This window comes from Choloepus didactylus, chromosome 1, assembly GCF_015220235.1.
Source record: "Choloepus didactylus isolate mChoDid1 chromosome 1, mChoDid1.pri, whole genome shotgun sequence".
Taxonomy (NCBI): domain Eukaryota; kingdom Metazoa; phylum Chordata; class Mammalia; order Pilosa; family Megalonychidae; genus Choloepus; species Choloepus didactylus.
In genome coordinates, this window is record NC_051307.1 from 247,350,958 (window position 1) to 247,376,980 (window position 26,023).

Here is a 26,023-nt window from a genome sequence, read left to right on the forward strand (position 1 = left end):
CATTTACATTAATATTCCAGATTTTAAGGGATTAATAATTCACAATTCAAAAAATGAAGAATATCTCTTGTAAAAGGGCCTGTTAAATACTAAGAGAGTCCTCAAACGAGCATCAATAAGAGCAGAGGTGGGGTTAAAAGATGAAGAAAGTAACATATTCAAAATTAGGAAAGATGCCAGATTTGAATTTACAGGGTAGTTTTCTATTTAAGTTGTAACACTATATTGAAAAGATTACCATTAAAATTTAATTTCTGTATTCTCAAACTAAAAACATAATGTGGAATAACCTCCTGAGGGTAAGTAGGCAGCTGCATTGCTTTCCAATACTTAGGAGAGACCTTGGGAGGCAGCGTGTGAGGCTGAAGGGGAGGGCGAAGTGCCGATCACATGATCAGCAATGACTCAGCTGATAATCTGACCTCCAAAGAACAGGCATAGTATCAAATTGAGAATTTATCTCAAAATATGAATAAAGGCACTAATGAATTACAGTTCGCCTTTTTCACCCGACAGTACTGCGTAATTGGTTTACCATGAATGTCAGAATTGGCGCTTCAGTACTGGATACCTGTGTGAGTCAGCACATTCTCTTGGAGTAAAAGATAACTGGCTTTCATACTATTGTAACAAAAGGTATCTAAAGAGAACTTATAAAATACTTTTAAAAAATTTTACATAAATTTCCTGGTTGAACTTTTACAAAATGTTCAGTCAATCAACGTTCAAACACAGATTTTGGCACAAAATCTAGTTGCATGCTGATTTCATCTTCAACACACAGTTAACATAAATCATTTCTAATGCAAAACTAACATATTTTAAAAAAGAATTTAGAAAACAAAATAAATTGTATCTTAAAAATTAAATAGCAAATTTGAGTATATACTAGTAGTTGTTTGACAAAATACAATTGACTAGTAAAAACACTTTTGATATAATGCTGATGTGGTAATACAAAAAATAAACATATAATTTGCTTGAGGAAAATTGAGCCAGCCAATCATACTATGTAGAAGGCAGATAATCATTTCATAATAAGAATGGTTACAGAAGTACTGAATATGCTTCTTTTCAAAACAAGACTTAAAAGAATTACCTTTAATATAGACAGCTGAACTATATAACCAAGATAGAAATTCAGGCAAAATGTGCTTTAGGTAAAAGGTGTTTTTCAATAACTTTCCCTCCACCCCACCCACATCCATACCCCACAAAGCATCCATACTATTTTATGTCTCCTTTGTTCCCATGTTACTGATTATGAATTATGTTTAAAAAAAAATAAAAAAAGCTTATTCTCTACCTGTACAGAATCACTAAGAAAAAGGTTAAAAAAAAAAAGTCAAACCATTAGTTCCCAAAGTCTAGAAAGCTTTACTTTCGACATTTTTCAGTTCTAGGGTATGCTACCACTAAATAGAAATCAGAAAATGTTACCACATTAAATTAGACTAAATATAATAAATCAGTACACTTGAAAACAAGGCAAAATTTAAATCAATATACAAATAAAATATTAAAATTAAGCCAATACTCTGAACAGGTATTTTGATATTCTTATGAACACTGAATCTTATTTTTTGACCCAAATTAAAAAATACTGCACAATGAAGTATTATTCTCTAAGTATGCATTTTAACCTTTTCATTATTGCAAACTCAAACATCTGAAAAAAGCAGGATTGAAACTACTATGCTTGTCCTTCCCTCTTAATTTAAGGTACGCAATGTGTAGATTTTTCTTCCTTAGAAAAACTGTCTTGTGACTTAATGCTATCCAATACACTTCTGATAGATTGGGACTTTTTCCTCTTTTTAAACTTATAAGTTGTTAGTGTATTAACTTTGAGTCTTGAAGTAATAGTCTAAAAACTAGGATTAAACTCTGCAGTTGCCTATAATCCAGCAAAAAATATTACAACAGGAAGCATAACTATAAATATGGCAATGTTTCTAGCCTATTATACTACACCCTCAAATGGATGTAAGGAACGCCACGTGGTACAGTAAGTAATATGCTGCTGGTGGTAGAAATGTTATTACAGATGCAGGTATTCTTCAAAATTTACGAAATAAAATGAACTGTTTATATTTCTGTTTTAGTTCTTGCTCAAAATATAGTATTTACAGATATGATGCCCCTAGCAAATAGATTTTTGAAGCTTTTGCTGATAATAAAGTTGTTTGTAATTGATAGTAATAACATCCCAGGTATTGTTTCCATTTTAGCGCTGGTATGCTTTAGTAATGTCATATAGTTATGTTTGCCTTGGATAATGTGACATTCTTAACATGAGATTTATCCAACAGCATTCATCATCAAAGCTGGGATTAGTTTCTGACCAAATGTGAATAAAGGGTCACTTCTCGCTCTCCAGTCACAGGCCGAAGAGTGACCTTCATTCTTTCAGATAAATAATCTACTTAATTTCCATGCTAATAGCAACGTAAAATTATTCCATGATTTGCAATACGGTGGGGGAGTCACTCATGTAAAGGCAAATTCTCATGATGTTTAGTCTTTGCGTGTGTACCCTCCAGGCGGCTTCCCCCACTTGTTACAAGTTCTGTCCACACGATAAGTGGTTTACGGAGGAAGCAAATGTGCAGAGTCAGAGAAGTTTGCAAGAGGTACCTGATGATTTCCACTATGACTCTATCAAATTAGTAATTAATGGCGGGTGGGCATTGGGATCAATAAACGAAAGGGTCGTGACAATACTTCAGAAAACGTTGAATACATAACAAACACTTCTCACGAGGCAGTCTTTGAATAATTAGAATAGCAGTCAGAAGAATTTGTTGCTGAAAACATTGTCATACATTATGCTCATCCAACTGAAGATTAGTGCATTAAAAAAAAGTTAAAAACTCTTTTATGTTTCCATTTCAGCTGCACTTGATTCAAGTGTCGCTTGCAGAGGTTTGTGTTGTTATAAATTAAACATGCTGCTGCCTTAGCAGCCAAAGGTGCCGGGGAGAGTGTCCAGGTCCACAGAATAAATAAAGCAGTCTCTCTCGAGCGGAACAGTTATCTCACACCAATCCGGGAGCTCATCCACTCAAGACCTTGGCATAACCCTTCTCCCGTCAGGGCGCAGCAGGACTGGATGTGCCAGGGGTGGTCCTTGATGGAGCTAAGGGTGAGGTATTTAGAGATCTCAGCTGCTGTCATACAGCCTTTCATATCCTGTTTATTTGCAAAGATAAGGACTGCAGCCTTCCGTAAATCCTCATGAGCCAGCATTCTGTATAATTCTTCTTTTGTAATAGCTAGTCGTTCCCGGTCAATGCTGTCAACAACAAGAATGATGAACTCCGTGTTGGAGTAGTAGGTGTTCCACGAGGCGCGCAGGGACTCCTGGCCCCCGATGTCCCACATGAGGAAATGTGTGTTCTTCACCACGATCTCCTCCACATTGCTTCCTATGGTGGGAGAGGTGTGAACCACTTCTTTCATCAGGAACTGATAAAGAATGGTGGTTTTCCCTGCGTTATCCAGTCCCACTATGATTACTCTGTGTTCTTGGTTACAGAAGAGGCTCCACAGCTTCGCGAAGAGGAGCCCCATCACGAGCCCGCGCTGGCCGCGGGCCTCTGGCAGCAGGTGCCGCGGGGACCGAGGCGCGGCCTAGAGCCCGACGGGCCGGCAGCCCGTCCCAAGCTGCGGCGCCGGCCCGGAGAGCCCTTTGTTCGAGCGCGTTGAGCCCAACCCCCCTTCTATTTCTTTTAGTAGAGTTATGTAGTTTTCTTTGTATAGGTATTTTATATCTTTGGTTGATTCCTAGGTACTTGATTTTTTTTAGTTGCTATTGAAAATGGTATCTTTTTCTTGAGTGTCTCTTCAGTTTGTTCATTTCTAGCATATAGAAACATTATTGACTTAAGTGCATTAACCTTGTATCCCGCTACTTTGCTAAATTTGTTTATTAGCTCTAGTAGCTGTATCGTCGATTTCTCAGGGTTTTCTACATATAAGATCATATCATCTGCAAACAATGACAGTTTTACTTCTTCCTTTCCAATTTGGATGCCTTTTATTTCTTTGTCTTGCCGGATTGCCCTGGCTAGCACTTCCAGCACAATGCTGAATAACAGTGGTGACAGCGGGCATCCTTGTCTTGTTCCTGATCTTAGAGGGAAGGCTTTCAGTCTCTCACCATTGAGTACTATGCTGGCTGTGGGTTTTTCATATATGCTCTTTATCATGTTGAGGAAGTTTCCTTCAATTTCTACCTTTTGAAGTGTTTTTATCAAAAACGGATGTTGGATTTTGTCAAATGCTTTTTCAGCATCTATTGAGATGATCAATTGATTTTTCCCTTTTGACTTGTTAATGTGTTGTAATACATTGATTGATTTTCTTATGTTGAACCATCCTTGCATGCCTGGAATGAACCCCACTTGGTCATGGTATATGATTTTTTTAATGTGTCTTTGGATTCGATTTGCAAGTATTTTGTTGAGAAAGATTTTTGCATCTATATTCATTAGGGAGATTGGCCGGTAGTTTTCCTTTTTTGTAGCATCTTTGCCTGGTTTTGGTATTAGATTGATGTTAGCTTCATAAAAAGAGTTAGGTAGTGTTCCATTTTCTTCTATGTTTTGAAAGAGTTTGAGTAAGATTGGTGTCAGTTCTTTCTGGAAAGTTTGGTAGAATTCCCCTGTGAAGCCATCTGGCCCTGGGCATTTATTTGTGGGAAGATTTTTGATGACTGATTGGATCTCTTTGCTTGTGATGGGTTGGTTGAGGTCTTCTATTTCTTCTCTGGTCAGTCTAGGTTGTTCATATGTTTCCAGGAAATTGTCCATTTCCTCTACATTATCCAGTTTGTTGCCATACAGTTGTTCATAGTATCCTCTTATAATTTTTTTAATTTCTTCAGGATCTGCAGTTATGCCACCTTTTTCATTCATTATTTTGTTTATATGGGTCTTCTCTCTTTTTGATTTTGTCAGTCTAGCTAGGGGCTTGTCAATCTTGTTGATCTTCTCAAAGAACCAACTTTTGGTGATATTTATCCTCTCTATTGTTTTTTGTTCTCTATGTCATTCATTTCTGCTTTAATCCTTGTTATTTCTTTTCTTGTACTTGGTTTAGGATTGGTTTGCTGTTCATTTTCTAGCTTCTTCAGTTGATCCATTAGTTCTTTGATTTTGGCTCTTTCTTCCTTTTTAATATATGCGTTTAGTGCTATAAATTTCCCCCTTAGCACTGCTTTTGCTGCATCCCATAGGTTTTGGTATGTTGTGTTCTCATTTTCATTCGTCTCTATATATTTAGCAATTTCTCTTGCTAGTTCTTCTTTAACCCACTGATTGTTTAGGAGTGTGTTGTTTAACCTCCAGGTATTTGTGAATTTTCTAAGTCTCTGGTGGTTATTGACTTCTAATTGTATTCCATTGTGGTCAGAGAATGTGCTTTGAATAATTTCAATCTTTTTAAATTTATTGAGGCTTGTTTTATGTCCCAGCATATGATCTATTCTGGAGAAAGTTCCGTGAGCACTAGAAAAGTATGTGTATCCTGGTGATCTGGGATGTAATGTCCTGTATATGTCTGTTAAGTCTAATTCATTTATCAGATTGTTTAGGTTTTCAATTTCCTTATTGGTCTTCTGTCTGGTTGATCTATCTATAGGAGAGAGTGATGTGTTGAAGTCTCCCACAATTATTGTGGAAACATCAATTGCTTCCTTTAGTTTTGCCAGTGTTTCTCTCATGTATTTTGTGGCACCTTGATTGGGTGCATAGACATTTACGATTGTTGTTTGTTCTTGCTGAATTGCCCCTTTTATTAGTATGTATGGCCTTCTTTGTCTCTCAAAACATCCCTGCATTTGAAGTCTATTTTATCTGAGATTAATATTGCTACACCTGCTTTCTTTTGGCTGTAGCTTGCATGAAATATTTTTTTCCATCCTTTCACTTTCAGTTTCTTTGTGTCCCTGTGTCTAAGATGAGTCTCTTGTATGCAACATATTGATGGATCATTTTTTTTGATCCATTCTGCGAATCTATATCTTTTAATTGGGGAGTTTAATCCATTTACATTCAACATTATAACCGTGAAGGCATTTCTTGAATCAGCCATCTTATCCTTTGGTTTATGTTTGTCATATTTTTCCCCTCTCTCTATTAATATCCTTTATTGTACCCATACCGAATCGCTTTAGTACTGAACCTTTCTCCAAGTCTCTCTGTCCTTTCTTTGTTTCTCTGTCTGTAGGGCTCCCTTTAGTATCTCCAGTAGGGCAGGTCTCTTGTTAGCAAATTCTCTCAGCATTTGTTTGTCTGTGAAAAATTTAAGCTCTCCCTCAAATTTGAAGGAGAGCTTTGCTGGATAAAGTATTCTTGGCTGGAAATTTCTCTCACTCAGAATTTTAAATATATTGTGCCACTGCCTTCTCGCCTCCATGGTGGCTGCTGAGTAGTCACTACTTAGTCTTATGCTGTTTCCTTTGTATGTGGTGAATTGCTTTTCTCTTGCTGCTTTCAGAACTTGCTCCTTCTCTTCTGTGTTTGACAGTGTGATCAGTATATGTCTCGGAGTGGGTTTATTTGGATTTATTCTATTGGAGTTTGCTGAGCATTTATGATTTGTGTATTTATGTTGTTTAGAAGATTTGGGAAGTTTTCCCCAACAATTTCTTTGAATACTCTTCCTAGACCTTTACCCTTTTCTTCCCCTTCTGGGACACCAATGAGTCTTATATTTGGACGTTTCACATTATCTATCATATCCCTGAGGTCCATTTCGATTTTTTCAATTTTTTTCCCCATTCTTTCTTTTATGCTTTCATTTTCCATTCTGTCATCTTCCAGGTCACTGATTCATTGTTCAACTTCCTCTAGTCTTGTACTATGAGTGTCCAGAATCTTTTTAATTTGGTCAACAGTTTCTTTAATTTCCATAAGATCATCCATTTTTTTATTTAGTCTTGCAATGTCTTCTTTATGCTCTTCTAGGGTCTTCTTGATTTCCTTTGCCTCCCGTACTATGGTCTCATTGTTCATCTTTAGTTCTTTGAGTAGCTGCTCTAGGTGCTGTGTCTCTTCTGATCTTTTGATTTGGGTGCTTGGGCTTGGGTTATCCATATCGTCTGTTTTTTTAATATGCGTTATAATTTTCTGTTGTTTTTGGCCTCGTGGCATTTGCTGAACTTGACAGGGTTCTTTTAGGATTTGTAGACCAATTGAAGTCCTTATCTCTAATTTATCAGATCTACTGCTTCGTGGAGTACACTTTCTCTAACTAACCAGCAGGTGGCGTCCACGAGCCACCTGTTCTCCACAAGCCAGTTCTCCCCTGCTTAGCCTTTTTGGTGAGTGGGGGAGTGAGTCTTGTGGGGTCCAATTGGTGTACCAAGCTTGCGTGTGTAGTTGGTGTTGCCTGCCCTGTATATGGGGCGTGTTTCTGGGCAGTCAGGGAGGGGGGGGGGGTGGCTCTAACAATCAAATCTCCCTGGTGATCCTAGAGTTTTAAGGCTGCTGCAATAGTCTAATCCTTCAGTTCAGTCCTGCCACAGTTTGTCTCTGCCACTGACCCACAAGTCCTTGGTATTGGCGTATGGCTCCTGAGACTTGCAAGTGGGCCCCTCTTCCAGGCCGTGCACCCCCTGGTCCTCTGTTGAGGGATGACTGTGCTATGTCACAGGTGAGTGCCGTCCCCCCCAGGGCAGATCTGGGCTGCTGGGCTGTGTAGGGAGGCTCCCAGTCTGCTGAAATGATGGCTGAATGGGGCTTTGTTAATTCACACTGCTCTACCTTCCCAACTCTGGGACAATCAGCTGAGGTTGCAGGGAAGGCTAATGTCCATGCCCAGTTTTGTGGTGTGTGCCTGTTATTTGAAGCACTTCCGTCACACTGGGTTGTCTGGGGCAGTTCTGGGCTATGGGGCTGGCGATGGGCAGGAGTGTTTCCTGTCCACCAGGATGATGGCTGTAAGTGGACACCCCCCTTTTCTTGGGAAGTTGTGGTGTTTAGTGAATTTTCTCAGCCACTGGATTATTGCGTTTTGTCTCAGAGCTCTCCTAGTTCTGCTCTTGACTTGACCTGCCCAAATTGCAGGTCTTTGAAGCTTTCTGTATTGGGCTTCTTAGAGTACTTGTTTTAGAAAAAGAAAAAAGGATTAAAAAAAAAAAAAAAAAAAAAAGAAAAGGGCCCTCCTCAGAGATCTAATGGGTTGTTGAAATGCTAAGAGACAAAGCAAGCAGGGCCATTAAGGAAAGGTCCACAGGGCAGAGAGATCAGCTTTTCTTCGGGATTTGCATATGCACCTCAGGGCCTGAACTCTGCCCTTCCCCTTTCTATGTTCACCAGAACTCCAAAAATCCTCCGCTTTTATTTTGGAGTTTTTCGTGTTGTTTTTTTTCTACGCCTGTCTCCTGTCTGCTGGGCTGGCTGCTCTCAGATTCTCTGGTGTCTGGTCTCCGTCTATCTATGGTTGGAGTTTGGATCAGCAGAATGAGTTTACGATAAGGGCTGCCACTGCAGTTCTCCCTTCTCCTTCCCGGAGCTGACAGCCCCTCCTCCCACGGGACTGAGCCTGGCAGGGAGGGGCGCGGGTCCCCTGGCCGCAAAAACTTACAGATTTCACTGATCTCAGCAGTTCCACGTTTTCATGAGTGTTGTATGAAGTATGCCCAAAGTCAGATTGCTCTGTGGTGTCCAGTCCACGCAGTTCCTGGCTTTCTACCTACTTTCCTGGATGAGTAACTAAAACATACAGCTCACCAGTCTGCCATCTTGCCCCCCTTCCCATTCATAGGTCTTTGATGTTTTTTCCTCCCCATTATCGTAGGGCCCTTGTTACCTCCTGCTTCCCACTTCCCTCACTATATTGAATTTCCACACTATTCAATTTGAATAGTATAGAAATTGAATTTCACATATGCTTTCCACAATGTGTGGGATTTTTCCCTCCCTGTAAAGCTCTTCTTAGCTCAATATCATGTTTTGTAATTTTAATTGTTATACTTATTGCCAATATTAGCATATCAAATTTGGATAATGAATGAAATTTAAAACCTACAAAAGTAATGAAATCACATTACATTCTTAAGTGAAATAATGGGTGAAACTACAAAGCCAATTCTTAAATTCTCATGCTAACAGGGAACAAAGAAAGCATAGATAATAAAAATCCACATTTCATCCAAGCCATAATTTAGCTATTGCCATGACACATTTATTAAAGCTCTACTTTACAGAGAGCAAAATTAGCTAATTTGATTTCCAACTCCTTTCTTTTCTTTGGGTCGTCACCTGGTTTTCACACTATCAAACAGTGCAGTAACTAAAATACAGGTAACAGAAAGAAGCAAAGACTTCCCTTGATATAGTCTCTAAAGACTGAGAATTTCTTCATGCCCTACTTAGAACTTTAACTTCAAATCTTCATTTGTCTGTTTCTCAGCTTGGATTTTGTGACAAGGCCATATAGATTCTGTTAATGCAAGATACTAAAGATGGAGCTCTTGCCCATCTGTCCATTTAAGAGCAATATTTAATGGCAAAGGGCAGTGGGTGGACCCCAAGCCAATCACAGTCCCCAAGTTTAACAATTCCAAATAGTTGTCCTTTTTAGTTTCTTGGAGGTACATATTTAGATAGAATAGAGCTGTTTGGTTCTTTTTAAAAGCACTAACCTGCTGTAACTTTACTGTTTAAAACTCTTCAAAGGCTCTCCATCATTTATAGACAAATTTTGAATTCCAAGTTCAGCACATGAAGCTCTCTATGGGCTGACTCTTGCCTACCTCTCCAGGTCATCTCCTGCTTTTGTTTCATAGTGCCTTTGATGTTCCCAACATACCAAAAAACTGTCATTTAACATAACATGCTATTGGTAAGTTAATGACCAAGAATTCCCTCCTTATGCTCTGCTGTTGGGCAAACCCTCACTCCTTCAAGAGTGAGCTCAATCAACATTTCTGTGACACCTTCCCTGAATCCCTATATTTCTATGCATCTCTATAAATAGCCTTCATCACACTGATTTCTGTCTTGTGAGTCTTCCTCACTGGGTTTCTTGAGTTGCAGTTAAGAATAGATAACTAATTAAAATAGGTTTTCAAGGAATGTTGGGACACTGAATAAATAATGGTTGAAACTGAGTTATGGCTAAGTTATCCCTATGGCTGTTCTGTTAACAAAAATCTGTCAAACAATTATTATGTGCCAGATAAGCATTAAGCTAGAGCAGCGGAATGCAGGAAAATTTCAGAAACTGGGATGGTAAAGAACCAATGAGGACTACATGAACTAAAATTCCAGAGAAGGAAGAGCTGTTCCTTGGCCATTTTCTGCCATGGGGGTATTTGCTAATTCTGGATGAAGGCTAAGAATTGAATTTGGGGCAAAAAGATGGACTCTACTGAAGGAAAGAGAATCCAAGGGAGTTTCTGGTGATCATGTGGGACTAGTGTGACAGATTGGAAACTAAAGGATCCGCAAAGAGGAAACTCAAACACGTGGCCAATTTTATCCTTGAAAATGTTGACTATTGGAGTGATCTTGGATTCTGGGCCAGATACTTCCAAAAGTCAGAGAGAAATCTCCTACAGTTGCATGGCACACAGAAGACCAAGTCCTACTAAATGAAGGGCTTTGCCATAAATACATGAGTGGTCTTCCTCTTGAGATATCTGTCAGGTTTTAAGCTTTTCAAGGAGGATAAAGAGCTAAGCTCAAAAACTTTGAAGGGGAGAACTGAATCCTCACAGTCTTTCCAGACAGAAGAGACAGAGATCCATCAGGCTCTCAATCAAAAGCCTAGAAGGGCCATGTCCAAATAACAGGGACAAACCACAAATGGATTGAATCTTACTAAGGCTGAAACACAGCCTTGGCCCACCTAGCTCAATCTCTTATTGTATTGAGGTGAGCAGTTCCTTGCTCTATCTGTCATACTAAGGAGAGGCAGAACTCTCTTGTGGAGGATATCATCTAGAGCCTCTATGGATCTTTCCCAAGGTTCAGTATACAATCAAAAAAAAAAAAAAGACTAGACATGTGAACAGACAGGGAAATATGCCTGATAAAAGATGGACAAAATGGATAAGAAAACTGGAGAAATTCACCAAAAGAAATTTACCAGAGAATTGAAATCTATGAAAGAGAATAACATGCATGTTAACACCTGAACACAGAAGACAGCATTAGTGAACATGAAGACAGGTCAATAAAAAATATTCAAACTGAGGTATAAACAGGAAAAAGTATGGAAAAACAATCCAGATAAGAGCATAAAAGACAACTGGCACATGTCCAAAGGTCTAGCAGAGAGATAATTGGAGGCTCACAAGGGAAGAAGAGAGAGAGTCAGGGAGAAGTAATATTCAAAAAGATATTGGCAGAGAACTTTCCAAAATCAATGAAAGACCCTAATCCACAAATTCCAAAAGCTCAGTGAACACCAAGCAGAATAAACACAGAGAAACCAGACTCACGTACATCACAAATTGCTGAAAACGAAGGATGAAGAGAAAATCTTAAAAGAAGTTGGAAAAAAAGACACATTACCTTCAAAGGAACCAAAATCAGACCAACATTTGCTTTTTCAATAAAACTATGAAAGCCAAATGCTTTTTTTAAAAATGTGGTTACCCTAGAGATTTCAATAGGCATTTCTGACATTATAGTCTACCTTGTTAATACTTTTACCATGTCTCAAACAATATAAGAACCTGACAGCATTTTAACTCCATCCTTCCCCCCACCTTTGCACTTTTATTGTTAAATATTTCACACATCCTTATCTTGTGGTTATAATTGCTATTATCATCAGCCTTTTATATTTATTTAAAAAATTACCATTTCTGGTGCTCTTTATTCCATCCTGAAGTTGCAGGATTCCATTTGGGATAATTTACCTTTAGTCAAAAGTATTTTCTTGAATATTTTTGGTAGTGTAGGTCTGCTGTCAATGAATTCTGTTGGCTTTTTTTTTTTTTTAATTTTCATTTTATTGAGATATATTCACATACCATGCAGTCATACAAAACAAATCGTACTTTCGATTGTTTACAGTACCATTACATAGTTGTACATTCATCACCTAAATCAATCCCTGACACCTTCATTAGCACACACACAAAAATAACAAGAATAATAATTAGAGTGAAAAAGAACAATTGAAGTAAAAAAGAACACTGGGTACCTTTGTCTGTTTGTTTCCTTCCCCTATTTTTCTACTCATCCATCCATAAACTAGACAAAGTGGAGTGTGGTCCTTATGGCTTTCCCAATCCCATTGTCATCCCTCATAAGCTACATTTTTATACAACTGTCTTCGAGATTCATGGGTTCTGGGTTGTAGTTTGATAGTTTCAGGTATCCACCACCAGCTACCCCAATTCTTTGGAACCTAAAAAGGGTTGTCTAAAGTGTGCGTAAGAGTGCCCACCAGAGTGACCTCTCGGCTCCTTTTGGAATCTCTCTGCCACTGAAGCTTATTTCATTTCCTTTCACATCCCCCTTTTGGTCAAGAAGATGTTCTCCGTCCCACGATGCCGGGTCTACATTCCTCCCCGGGAGTCATATTCCACGTTGCCAGGGAGATTCACTCCCCTGGGTGTCTGATCCCACGTAGTGGGGAGGGCAGTGATTTCACCTTTCAAGTTGGCTTAGCCAGAGAGAGATGGCCACATCTGAGCAACAAAGAGGCATTTGGGAGGAGGCTCTTAGGCACAACCATAGGGAGGCCTAGCCTCTCCTTTGCAGCAACCGTCTTCCCAAGGGTAAAACTTATGGTAGAGGGCTCAACCCATCAAACCACCAGTCCCCTATGTCTGTGGTCATCTTAGCAACCACCAAGGTGGGGTAGGCGAATACCCATGCATTCTCCAGAGGCTCCTCAAGGGGGCACTACATCTTTTTTTTTTTTTCCTTGTTTTTCTTTCTTTTTTTTTTTTTTTAACTTTCCCTTCTTTTTTAAATCAACTGTATGAAAAAAAAGTTAAAAAGAAAACAAACATACAATAAAAGAACATTTCAAAGAGACCATAACAAGGGAATAAGAAAAAGACAACTAACCTAAGATAACTGCTTAACTTCCAACATGTTCCTACTTTACCCCAAGAAAGTTACCTAATATAGCAACATTTCTGTGAACTTGTTCCTACTATATCCATCAGAAATTAACAGACCATAGTCATTCCTGGGCATCCCCAGAACATTAAATAGCTTATCTGTTCTTCTTGGATTATTGTTCCCCCTTCCTTAATTGCTCTCTATTGCTAGTTCCCCTGCATTCTACATTATAAACCATTTGTTTTACATTTTTCAAAGTTCACATTAGTGGTAGCATATAATATTTCTCTTTTTGTGCCTGGCTTATTTCGCTCAGCATTATGTCCTCAAGGTTCATCCATGTTGTCATATGTTTCACGAGATCGTTCCTTCTTACTGCCGCGTAGTATTCCATCGTGTGTATATACCACATTTTATTTATCCACTCATCTGTTGAAGGACATTTGGGTTGTTTCCGTCTCTTGGCAATTGTGAATAATGCTGCTATGAACATTGGCGTGCAGATATCTGTTCGTGTCACTGCTTTCCAACATTCCGGGTATATACCGAGAAGTGCAATCGCTGGATCGAATGGTAACTCTATATCTAGTTTTCTAAGGAACTCCCAGACTGACTTCCAGAGTGGCTGAACCATTATACAGTCCCACCAACAATGAATAAGAGTTCCAATTTCTCCACATCCCCTCCAGCATTTGTAGTTTCCTGTTTGTTTAATGGCAGCCATTCTAACTGGTGTTAGATGGTATCTCATTGTGGTCTTAATTTGCATCTCTCTAATAGCTAGTGAAGCTGAACATTTTTTCATGTGTTTCTTGGCCATTTGTATTTCCTCTTCAGAGAACTGTCTTTTCATATCTTTTGCCCATTTTATAATTGGGCTGTCTGTACTACTGTCATTGAGTTGTAGGATTTCTTTATATATGCAAGATATCAGTCTTCTGTCAGATACATGGTTTCCAAAAATTTTTTCCCATTGAGTTGGCTGCCTCTTTACCTTTTTGAGAAATTCCTTTGAGGTGCAGAAACTTCTAAGCTTGAGGAGTTCCCATTTATCTATTTTCTCTTTTGTTGCTTGTGCTTTGGGTGTAAAGTTTAGGAAGTGGCCGCCTAATACAAGGTCTTGAAGATGTTTTCCTACATTATCTTCTAGGAGTTTTATGGTACTTTCTTTTATATTGAGATCTTTGGTCCATTTTGAGTTAATTTTTGTGTAGGGGGTGAGGTAGGGGTCCTCTTTCATTCTTTTGGATATGGATATCCAACTCTCCCAGCCCCATTTGTTGAAAAGACCATTATGGCTCAGTTCAGTGACTTTGGGGGCCTTATCAAAGATCAGTCGGCCATAGATCTGAGGGTCTATCTCTGAATTCTCAATTCGATTCCATTGATCTATATGTCTATCTTTGTGCCAGTACCATGCTGTTTTGGCAACTGTGGCTTTATAATAAGCTTCAAAGTCAGGGAGTGTAAGTCCTCCCACTTCGTTTTTCTTTTTTAGAGTGTCTTTAGCAATTCGAGGCATCTTCCCTTTCCAAATAAATTTGATAACTAGCTTTTCCAAGTCTGCAAAGTAGGTTGTTGGGATTTTGATTGGGATTGCATTGAATCTGTAGATGAGTTTGGGTAGAATTGACATCTTAATGACATTTAGCCTTCCCATCCATGAACATGGAATATTTCTCCATCTTTTAAGGTCCCCTTCTATTTCTTTTAGTAAAGTTATGTAGTTTTCTTTGTATAGGTCTTTTACATCTTTGGTTAAGTTTATTCCTAGGTACTTGATTTTTTTAGTTGCTATTGAAAATGGTATCTTTTTCTTGAGTGTCTCTTCAGTTTGTTCATTTCTAGCATATAGAAACATTACTGACTTATGTGCATTAATCTTGTATCCTGCTACTTTGCTAAATTTGTTTATTAGCTCTAGTAGCTGTATCGTCGATTTCTCAGGGTTTTCTAGATATAAGATCATATCATCTGCAAACAATGACAGTTTTACTTCTTCTTTTCCAATTTGGATGCCTTTTATTTCTTTGTCTTGCCGGATTGCCCTGGCTAGCACTTCCAGCACAATGTTGAATAACAGAGGTGACAGCGGGCATCCTTGTCTTGTTCCTGATCTTAGAGGGAAGGCTTTCAGTCTCTCACCATTGAGTACTATGCTGGCTGTGGGTTTTTCATATATGCTCTTTATCATGTTGAGGAAGTTTCCTTCAATTCCTACCTTTTGAAGTGTTTTTATCAAAAACGGATGTTGGATTTTGTCAAATGCTTTTTCAGCATCTATTGAGATGATCAATTGATTTTTCCCTTTTGACTTGTTAATGTGTTGTAATACATTGATTGATTTTCTTATGTTGAACCATCCTTGCATGCCTGGAATGAACCCCACTTGGTCATGGTGTATGATTTTTTTAATGTGTCTTTGGATTCGATTTGCAAGTATTTTGTTGAGGATTTTTGCATCTATATTCATTAGGGAGATTGGCCGGTAGTTTTCCTTTTTTGTAGCAGCTTTGCCTGGTTTTGGTATTAGATTGATGTTAGCTTCATAAAATGAGTTAGGTAGTGTTCCATTTTCTTCTATGTTTTGAAAGAGTTTGAGTAAGATTGGTGTCAGTTCTTTCTGGAAAGTTTGGTAGAATTCCCCTGTGAAGCCATCTGGCCCTGGGCATTTATTTGTGGGAAGATTTTTGATGACTGACTGGATCTCTTTGCTTGTGATGGGTTGGTTGAGGTCTTCTATTTCTTCTCTGGTCAGTCTAGGTTGTTCATATGTTTCCAGGAAATTGTCCATTTCTTCTACATTATCCAGTTTGTTGCCATACAGTTGTTCATAATATCCTCTTATAATTTTTTTAATTTCTTCAGGATGTGCAGTTATGGCACCTTTTTCATTCATTATTTTGTTTATATGGGTCTTCTCTCTTTTTGATTTTGTCAGTCTAGCTAGGGGCTTGTCAATCTTGTTGATCTTCTCAAAGAACCAACTTTTGGTGATATTTATCCTCTCTATTGTTCTTTTGTTCTCTATGTCATTTATTTCTGCTTTAATCTTTGTTATTTCTTTTCTTGTACTTGGTTTAGGATTGGTTTGCTGTTCATTTTCTAGCTTCTTCAGTTGATCCATTATTTCTCTGATTTTGGCTCTTTCTTCCTTTTTAATATATGCGTTTAGTGCTATAAATTTCCCCCTTAGCACTGCTTTTGCTGCATCCCATAGGTTTTGGTATGTTGTGTTCTCATTTTCATTCGTCTCTATATATTTAGCAATTTCTCTTGCTATTTCTTCTTTAACCCACTGATTGTTTAGGAGTGTGTTGTTTAACCTCCAGGTATTTGTGAATTTTCTAAGTCTCTGATGGTTATTGACTTCTAATTGTATTCCATTGTGGTCAGAGAATGTGCTTTGAATAATTTCAATCTTTTTAAATTTATTGAGTCTTGTTTTATGTCCCAGCATATGATCTATTCTGGAGAAAGTTCCATGAGCACTAGAAAAGTATGTGTATCCTGGTGATTTGGGATGTAATGTCCTGTATATGTCTGTTAAATCTAATTCATTTATCAGATTGTTTAGGTTTTCAATTTCCTTATTGGTCTTCTGTCTGGTTGATCTATCTATAGGAGAGAGTGATGTGTTGAAGTCTCCCACAATTATTGTGGAAACATCAATTGCTTCCTTTAGTTTTGCCAGTGTTTCTCTCATGTATTTTGTGGCACCTTGATTGGGTGCATAGACATTTACGATTGTTATTTCTTCTTGTTGAATTGCCCCTTTGATTAGTATGTAGTGGCCTTCTTTGTCTCTCAAAACATCCCTGCATTTGAAGTCTATTTTATCTGAGATTAATATTGCTACACCTGCTTTTTTTGGCTGTAGCTTGCATGAAATATTTTTTTCCATCCTTTCACTTTCAGTTTCTTTGTGTCCCTGTGTCTAAGATGAGTCTCTTGTATGCAACATATTGATGGTTCATTTTCTTTGATCCATTCTGCGAATCTATATCTTTTAATTGGGGAGTTTAATCCATTTACATTCAACATTATTACCGTGAAGGCATTTCTTGAATCAGCCATCTTATCCTTTGGTTTATGTTTGTCATATTTTTCCCCTCTGTCTATTAATATCCTTTATTGTACCCATACCGAATCGCTCTAGTACTGAACCTTTCTCCAAGTCTCTGTGTCCTTTCTTTGTTTCTCTGTCTGTAGGGTTCCCTTTAGTATCTCCAGTAGGGCAGGTCTCTTGTTAGCAAATTCTCTCAGCATTTGTTTGTCTGTGAAAAATTTAAGCTCTCCCTCAAATTTGAAGGAGAGCTTTGCTGGATAAAGTATTCTTGGCTGGAAATTTCTCTCACTCAGAATTTTAAATATATCGTGCCACTGCCTTCTCAGCTCCATGGTGGCTGCTGAGTAGTCACTACTTAGCCTTATGCTGTTTCCTTTGTATGTGGTGAATTGCTTTTCTCTTGCTGCTTTCTGAACTTGCTCCTTCTCTTCTGTGTTTGACAGTGTGATCAGTATATGTCTCGGAGTGGGTTTATTTGGATTTATTCTATTTGGAGTTTGCTGAGCATTTATGATTTGTGTATTTATGTTGTTTAGAAGATTTGGGAAGTTTTCCCCAACAATTTCTTTGAATACTCTTCCTAGAACTTTACCCTTTTCTTCCCCTTCTGGGACACCAATGAGTCTTATATTCGGACGTTTTATATTATCTATCATATCCCTGAGGTCCATTTCGATTTTTTCAAATTTTTTCCCCATTCTTTCTTTTATGCTTTCATTTTCCATTCTGTCATCTTCCAGGTCACTGATTCGTTGTTCAACTTCCTCTAGTCTTGTACTATGAGTGTCCAGAATGTTTTTAATTTGGTCAACAGTTTCTTTAATTTCCATAAGATCATCCATTTTTTTATTTAGTCTTGCAATGTCTTCTTTATGCCCTTCTAGGGTCTTCTTGATTTCCTTTGTCTCCCGTACTATGGTCTCATTGTTCATCTTTAGTTCTTTGAGTAGCTGCTCTAGGTGCTGTGTCTCTTCTGATCTTTTGATTTGGGTGCTTGGGCATGGGTTATCCATATCGTCTGGTTTTTTCATATGCTTTATAATTTTCTGTTGTTTTTGGCCTCGTGGCATTTGCTGAACTTGATAGGGTTCTTTTAGGATTTGTAGACCAAGTGAAGTCCTTATGTCTAATTTATCAGATCTACAGCTTCGTGGAGTACACTTTCTCTAACTAACCAGCAGGTGGCGTCCACGAGCCACCTGTTCTCCACAAGCCAGTTCTTCCCTGCTTAGCCTTTTTGGTGAGTGGGGGAGTGAGTCTTGTGGGGTCCAATTGGTGTACCAAGCTTGCGTGTGTAGTTGGTGTTGCCTGCCCTGTATATGGGGCGTGTTTCTGGGCAGTCAGGGAGGGGGGGGTGGCCCTAACAATCAAATCTCCCTGGTGATCCTAGAGTTTTAAAGCTGCTGCAATAGTCTAATCCTTCAGTTCAGTCCTGCCACAGTTTGTCTCTGCCACTGACCCACAAGTCCTTGGTATTGGCGTATGGCTCCTGAGACTTGCAAGTGGGCCCCTCTTCCAGGCTGTGCACCCCGGGTCCTCTGTTGAGGGACGACTGTGCTAAGTCACAGGTGAGTGCCGTCCCCCCAGGGCAGTTCTGGGTTGCTGGGCTGTGTAGGGAGGCTCCCAGTCTGCTGAAATGATGGCTGAATGGGGCTTTGTTAATTCACACTGCTCCACCTTCCCAACTCTGGGACAATCAGCTGAGGTTGCAGGGAAGGCTAATGTCCACACCCGAGTTTTGTGGTGTGTGCCTGTTATTTGAAGCACTTCCGTCACACTGGGTTGTCTGGGGCAGCTCTGGGCTATGGGGCTGGCGATGGGCAGGAGTGTTTCCTGTCCACCAGGATGATGGCTGTGAGCGGACACCCCCCTTTTCTTGGGAAGTTGTGGTGTTTAGTGAATTTTCTCAGCCACTGGATTATTGCCTTTTGTCTCAGAGCTCTCTTAGTTCTTCTCTTGACTTGACCTGCCCAAATTGCAAGTCTTTGAAGCTTTCTGTATTGAGCTTCTTAGAGTACTTGTTTTAGAAAAAAAAAAAAGGATTAAAAATAAAAAAAAAAGGGCCCTCCTCAGAGATCTAATGGGTTATTGAAATGCTAAGAGACAAAGCAACCAGGGCCATTAAGGAAAGGTCCACAGGGCAGAGAGATAAGCTTTTCTTCGGGATTTGCATATGCGCCTCAGGGCCTGAGCTCTGCCCTTCCCCTTTCTATGTTCACCAGAACTCCAAAAATCCTCCGCTTTTATTTTGGAGTTTTTCGTGTTGTTTTTTTTCTATGCCTGTCTCCTCTCTGCTGGGCTGGCTGCTCTCAGATTCTCTGGTGTCTGATCTCAGTCTATCTATGGTTGGAGTTTGGATCAGTAGAATGAGTTTCCGATAAGGGCTGCCACTGCAGTTCTCCCTTCTCCTTCCCTGAGCCGACAGCCCCTCCTCCCACGGGACCGAGCCTGGCAGGGAGGGGCGCGGGTACCCTGGCCGCAAAAACTTACAGATTTCACTGATCTCAGCAGTTCCACGTTTTCATGAGTGTTGTATGAAGTATGCCCAAAGTCAGATTGCTCTGTGGTGTCCAGTCCACGCAGTTCCTGGCTTTCTACCTACTTTCCTGGAGGAGTAACTAAAACATACAGCTCACCAGTCTGCCATCTTGCCCCGCCTCCCTCTGTTGGCTTTTGATTGCCTGCAAGAGTTTTTATTTTGTCTTCATTTCTGAGGTATATATATATTTTTTCTGGTTATAGGAATCTGAGGTGGCAGTATCTTTTTCTTTCAGCACTTTAAATACGTCACCCCATTGCATTTGGCTTTCATGACATGAATAGGAAATATTTTGTCCTTGTTCCAGAGGTTCCTGGAGTTTTCTTCATTTTCTTTGAATACTTTTCTCTTTGCCATTCAGATTGGATACTTTCTATTGATCTGTCTTTATGTTCACTGACTCTTTCCTCTCTCATCTCCATTTTGCAGCTAAATCCATCCAATGATGTTTTTTTTTTCCTCACAGTAATTTTAGTTCTAAATTTTCCATTTTTTTTTCACATCTTCCATTTCTTTGATGAGACTATTTTAATATTTTTTTCAAGAATGTTCACGATTGATTGAACATTTTTAGAAAAACGGCTTTAAAGTCTTTGAATGATAACTGCAGAATCCATGCCATTTTGTCATTGTTGTCTGTTTTTTTTCCCCATGTTAGTTGAAATTTTCATGGTTCTTTATATCCTGAGTAATTTTGGACTGTATCCTGGACATTCTGAATATGTTATGAAATTCTGGGTCTTATTTAAATCCTACAGCAAATGTTGAATTTTTTTTTTAAGGCAAATGACCTGGGTAGGCTCAAGCTGCAAATTCCATCCTGCCTTCTGTACACTATGGTTCCAATGTCAGTTTAGTTTCCAGCCACCAGTTACCCTAGAGAGTTTGGACTTGCCAGTCCCTGTGGTCATATGAGCCAATTCATTATAATAAATCACACTATATTTATGATTATATATATAAAATCATATACAGATACACACACACACACATACACACATTCTGTTGGTTCTCTTTCTCTGGAGAAATCGAATACACTGTCCTTTTGGAACTGCAGCTTCAGTGAATGGAAAGGAGTTTTGGCTCATTCAAGTTATCACAGCTACTACCATTGCCAAGAGATTGCCTAGGGACAGAGATGTGAGAGAACAGAGAAAAGAGGGAGAAAAAATAGGGGGATATCCACACTCTGAGTATTAGGAGTTCCTTCTCCAGTAACTCAAGAAAGAGCTAGATGACTTGGAGATCTCTTCTACTGTGCACAGTGCCCACTTCTGGATTTCTAATTGTTTCTCCTTCTTTATTGCATTATTTTGCATTTATTTTTTTACTCTATTTTATACCTTTGCTGGTTTGGAAATATTATACTCCATATTGTTTCAGTGGTTAACTTAGAAATTCATTATGGATACTTAACTTTTGAAAAAGCTAAATTTAATTACTTCCTTTATTCTTCTCCTTGATAATACAAGTGACCTTGAGACACTTTAACTCCATCTAATCCACCCCCGACTTGTCTGTTATTATTAATTGTGCTTTTCAGTTCTATCTTTTACTATTATTTTGATATTTAAATATTCAACCTTAAAAATTTAAATATTAAGGGTGTATATTTATGCTATACACATACATATGCTTACCTCTTTCATCTTGCATCTCAGACCTTTAATCTGGGATCACTTTCTCTGACTGAAAAACATACTTTAGAATTCCTTTAAGAGTGGTCTTTCGGTAGCATTTTCTCAGTTTTACTTTGAAAATACCTACATTTCATGCCAGCTCTTGAAAGATTCTTTCATTGGGTGTGAATTTCTAGGCTGGCATTTCTTTTCTCCTAGTGCACTGAAAATATAATTCTGTCTTCTGGATTTCATTATTCTGTCTAACAACCAGCTGTTACTCTGTCACCTCTTTGTCAGTAATCTTTTCTCTGTAGCTGCCTTTAAGATCTCTTTTTGTGGGGGGCGGGTATGCTCTTCAGTTTCACTATCAAGTTTCCATGTGTGTTTTTTTGTTTGTTTATCCATTGTGCTCGGCACTCACTGCAGTTTTTATATTTGTGTATTGGCATCTTTCACTAGTTTTAGAAAATTCTCTGCCATTATTTCTTCAAATATCACCTCTGTCCCATTCTTTCTTTCCTCTCCTTAAGGAATGATGATTAAACATTATGAATCCTCCTCCCTTCATGTCTCTCAAACTTCCATATTTTTAAAATCTTTGTCACTTTGTGTTGTTTACTATTTGCATGGTCTTTTTCTGTCATTTTTACCTTTGGCCTATTTGTGTCTTTGAATATAAAGTGTATTTCTTATAGAGAGCATATAGTAAAACTTAGTTTTTCTTATCTGGTCTGAAAATGTTTGCTTTTTAATTGAAGGATTTGTCCTCTTCCCAATTTAGGCAATTCTGACATTGTTCAATTTCTGTCACCCATTTTGCTACTTGTTTTCTGTGTTTCATACAGTCTTTGTTCCTCAGTTCCTCTTTTTCAGCCTTCTTTGTATTTAACAAATATGTTTTTAGTGCATCATTTTAATTCCTCAATTTTTAAACTATTTAATTTTTTTTCTTAGTGGTCTCTCCAGGAATTTCAATATGTATTTTACATTATTGCAATCTACTTCAAGTTAATACTGACTTAATTCTCTTAAAATATAGTAACTTTGCTCCAATATATTTCCATTTCCTCCACCTTACTTTGTGACATTGTCATATATATTACATCTACGTATGTTACAAACCCTACAAAACAGTACCATAATTTTTTCTCTGAGTCTACATCTTTTAAAGAGATTAAAAGAAGAAATATAAAGATACATAATTACATTGTCTTTTATATTCACTCATATATTTACCATTCTGGTGTTCTTCATTTCTTTCTGTGGATTAAGGTTACTGTCTGGTGTGATTTTCTTTCAACCTGAAGGATTTCATAGAGCCTTTCTTATACGGTAAGTCACCTAGAAACAGATGATCTGTCTTAATATTTAACTGGGAATGTCTTTATCCTGTCTTCATTTTTGAAGGGTAGTTTTCCTGGTCATAGAATTCTTGGTTGACAAGGCTGTTTTTGATTTTGGTTTTGTTTTTTTCCCCCTGCAGCACTACGAATATATTATTTCCATTGCCTTCTTGCCAGCATTGACTCTGAAAACAAGACAACTTGCTGATCCTACTATTGTTCCCCTCTACATCATGAGTTATTTTTTCTTGCTGCTTTTAAGATTTTCTTTTTGTCATTCCATAGTTTGTCTGTGATGTCTTCAGGAGAGGTTCTCTGTGAATTTATCCTGTTTGGATCTGTAAATTAATGCTTTTGATCAAGTTTGGGAATTTTGACCATTATTTATTTAAATTTTTTTCTTCCCTTTCCCTCTCTCTTCATTCCTTTTGAGATTCCCATAATACCTATTTAGTAAGCTTAATATTATTCCACATGACTCTGCTAATTTTTCTTCAAAATTTTTTTCTCTGTTATTTAGATTCTATAATTTCCATTGATGTATAGCGTCAGGTTCACCGATTCTTTCTTCTGCCATCTCATAACTGCTCTTGAGGCAGTCTAGTACATTTTTCATTTAGTTTTATACTTTTCAACTCCAGAATTTCCATTTTGTTCTTTTAAATAATTTCTCTTTCTTTACTGATATCATTGTGGAGTCACTGTCATCATATCTTCCTTTAATTCTTTAAAAAATGGTTTCCTTTAATTCTTTGAACATATTTCTGACAGCTACTTTGAAGTCTTTGACTCCTCAATCCAACATCCAGGTCCGCCAAGAGACAGCTTCTACAAAATACTTTTTTCCCTGAGTATGAGTTACATTTTGCTATTTCTTTGCATATGTTATATATTTTTTTTAATTGAGAGCTGGACATTGAGACAAAAACATTATAATAATTCTTGATTGTGATTTTCTTCTTTTTTTCCCCTAAGGGTTGTTGTTGTTATGTGCTTTTAAGTAACTTGTCTGGATTTAATCTGCAGAATTTACCTTCCTTGTGGTGTGCTACTGTCTCTCCTTCATTAAAAAAATTTTTAGTTTTATTATTCAGCCTAGTTTCCTAGGTGTCACCTCTACTTCTACATAGCTTAGTGGCTAGTAAATGACAGGTTTTTTGTACTCAAATACCAGTAATATTTCCACCCTTTGAGGGAGCACATTTATAGTTCAGGTCGTTTCCAAGTCTGCCCTGACTTTTGTTTTCTGCTTGGCCCTCTCAGGCCTACCCTGTGCATATGTTCAGCTCCCCAGTCAGCAAGGTATGTGTGAAGATCCTGGTCCTTCTTTAGACTCCCCTGCATGTGCAGGCAGCCAGGGTTGTATAGACAGCTTGGGTCTGTCTTGGGGCTGGATGCTTGTGTAGCTTCCCTAGCCTCCAGGGATGTGTGGAGAATTTATCAAGCCCCTCTATGGCTCTCTCATTTCCAGGACCTCCCTGGAAAATATCTATTAAATTTCTGGCTGGTTCTCTTGTCTGCAGCTTACCCCAACCAGGAGCAAAAGCTCAGGCTAGGAAAGATGCAGCTTTTCCCATTTAAGCTGTAAGTTTTCACCCTTTACTCCCAAACATGTCAGCTCTCTCAGGCAACAAAGCTGCTGGTTTTCATAGCTAGCCCCACTCTGGTAGAAATACCATGCTGAATAGGCTGGGGTGAAGAGGGGAAGTCACAGGTAAGTATGCTGCAGACTCCCTGAAGTCTTAGTTTAAATTCAGCCATTGTTTTTTGTGAATAAACTCTTCTCAATTTTTGATTTGTCTTTGGTTGCTTTCTAGAATCATGAAATGGTTGTTTTTGACAAATCTGTCCATTTGAATAGTTGTTTGGGGGGATAGGATGTGTTGACCTTTTCACTTCTCCACAGCTTTAAGTCTCCTGATTTCACTTGGCTTTTGGCCTGCTAAATTTTTACTGCCAGGAGATATCTTAGAAGTTTTTCAGAATATTAAAAAAAAATGTTTTACCCAATATTTTCAGGTATTTTCAGCAGGAGCATCAGTCCAGATATCTAATTAGCCATACAGAACAGAGTTAATAAAACTTTGTCATAGTTTTTATGATTATTATATGAAACTATTTAGCAATTCAGCAAATCCAGCAATTCATTTAAGTGCTAGGAACACATAACAGTCCAATCAACAATAGTATAACAACATTTGAACACTTACACAATAGGGATTTTACATATGTCATGTTATTTAATCTTAAACACTCTATGAGGTAGGCATTCCATTTTTAATATTAGCCAAAAAAGATTTACTAGACAAGGATGCATAGGTAGTAAGTGGTGGAGACAGATTTAAATCTCAAATCTATTTAACTCCAAAGTTGGTGCCTTCTCCACTTTATCATGATGCCTCCCTAGTGAAGGAGATTTCGGAGGCTGCTCTTTTTGGGATAGTCTGTGGACTATCAAGGAGATAGTAAGAAATTAAATCCATTACAGGGATTAAGGAGAATCACTTTATTGGCAGTGAGCCCAAACACAGTGGGGCACAAAAAGATTCCCAAAAGAAGAAAGGGCTTTTACTAAGACAGTTAACAAAAGACTGTAAAGTACCTGTGTGCCACTGAAACTGATAAGGTTCTAGGGTTCTCTATATTTGCTCAAATTATACATTCGGTGAACAATTAAATCTGAACTAAGACTATCACAAAAATACCTAAAAAATAGAACTGCATTCCATTTCAAAGCTTATAAATATATTTGGGAATTAAGGAGCAAATGTTTGGGAAGTTGACTGGGTTGAATCCAAGGTGGTAACACTTACTGGGTTGATTACAGATGTGGTTTCCAGTTCTGAATATCCAGAAACTAGCTTCTAAACTACTGCAAAAACCTTCCTAATTGGTCACTCCACTTCTAGTCTCTTTGATCTCTTTTCCTAAAACATTCTATAATCATGTTGCTTCCTTGTGGATTCTTACTGCTAATTCTTCATTCATAGGCTTTCATAATCTGGCTCCTAGCCTACTTGCCTGTATCTCACAACTCGCTATCCCTGATGGGCTCACTGACTCACTCTTTTCATCCTCTACCCTTACCACCTTCAATATCACCTCCAAGGCTCTGCTTATGCCATTCTCCCCTAGTTGTACTTCCCTGCCTCTCCCCACTGCCCCCTTTCCCGGAGCATACTCTATTTTCTAGTTCACCTATCCTAATCTTAAAGGTTTTTAAAAATCTTTAAAATCTTCTCCCTTTCATTCATTCAAAGGGTGTCTCTAGGTGCCTTTTCCCATGTAATTTACCAATAAAGATATTATCATCTTTATTCCACATGTGGCCTAGTTGTGGCTCCACATTAGGGGGAATTATCATTATGATTCAACTGATACAACACCTTTATTCTACTTTTAGCTGCCTCCAA

General features: G+C 38.3%; 2 protein-coding genes across 6 annotated transcripts in view; both read right to left on the minus strand.

Annotated features, from left to right (window-relative positions):
- KBTBD12 (kelch repeat and BTB domain containing 12) overlaps positions 1-26,023 on the minus strand; it is a 105,264-nt gene that overhangs the window by 61,517 nt on the left and 17,724 nt on the right. The window lies entirely within an intron of this gene.
- Positions 2,971-3,705, minus strand: LOC119509266 (ADP-ribosylation factor-like protein 5B). The gene has a single exon (XM_037803200.1). It carries the CDS (start codon positions 3,571-3,573, stop codon positions 3,034-3,036), a length of 540 nt encoding a protein of 179 aa, XP_037659128.1. The 5' UTR covers positions 3,574-3,705; the 3' UTR covers positions 2,971-3,033.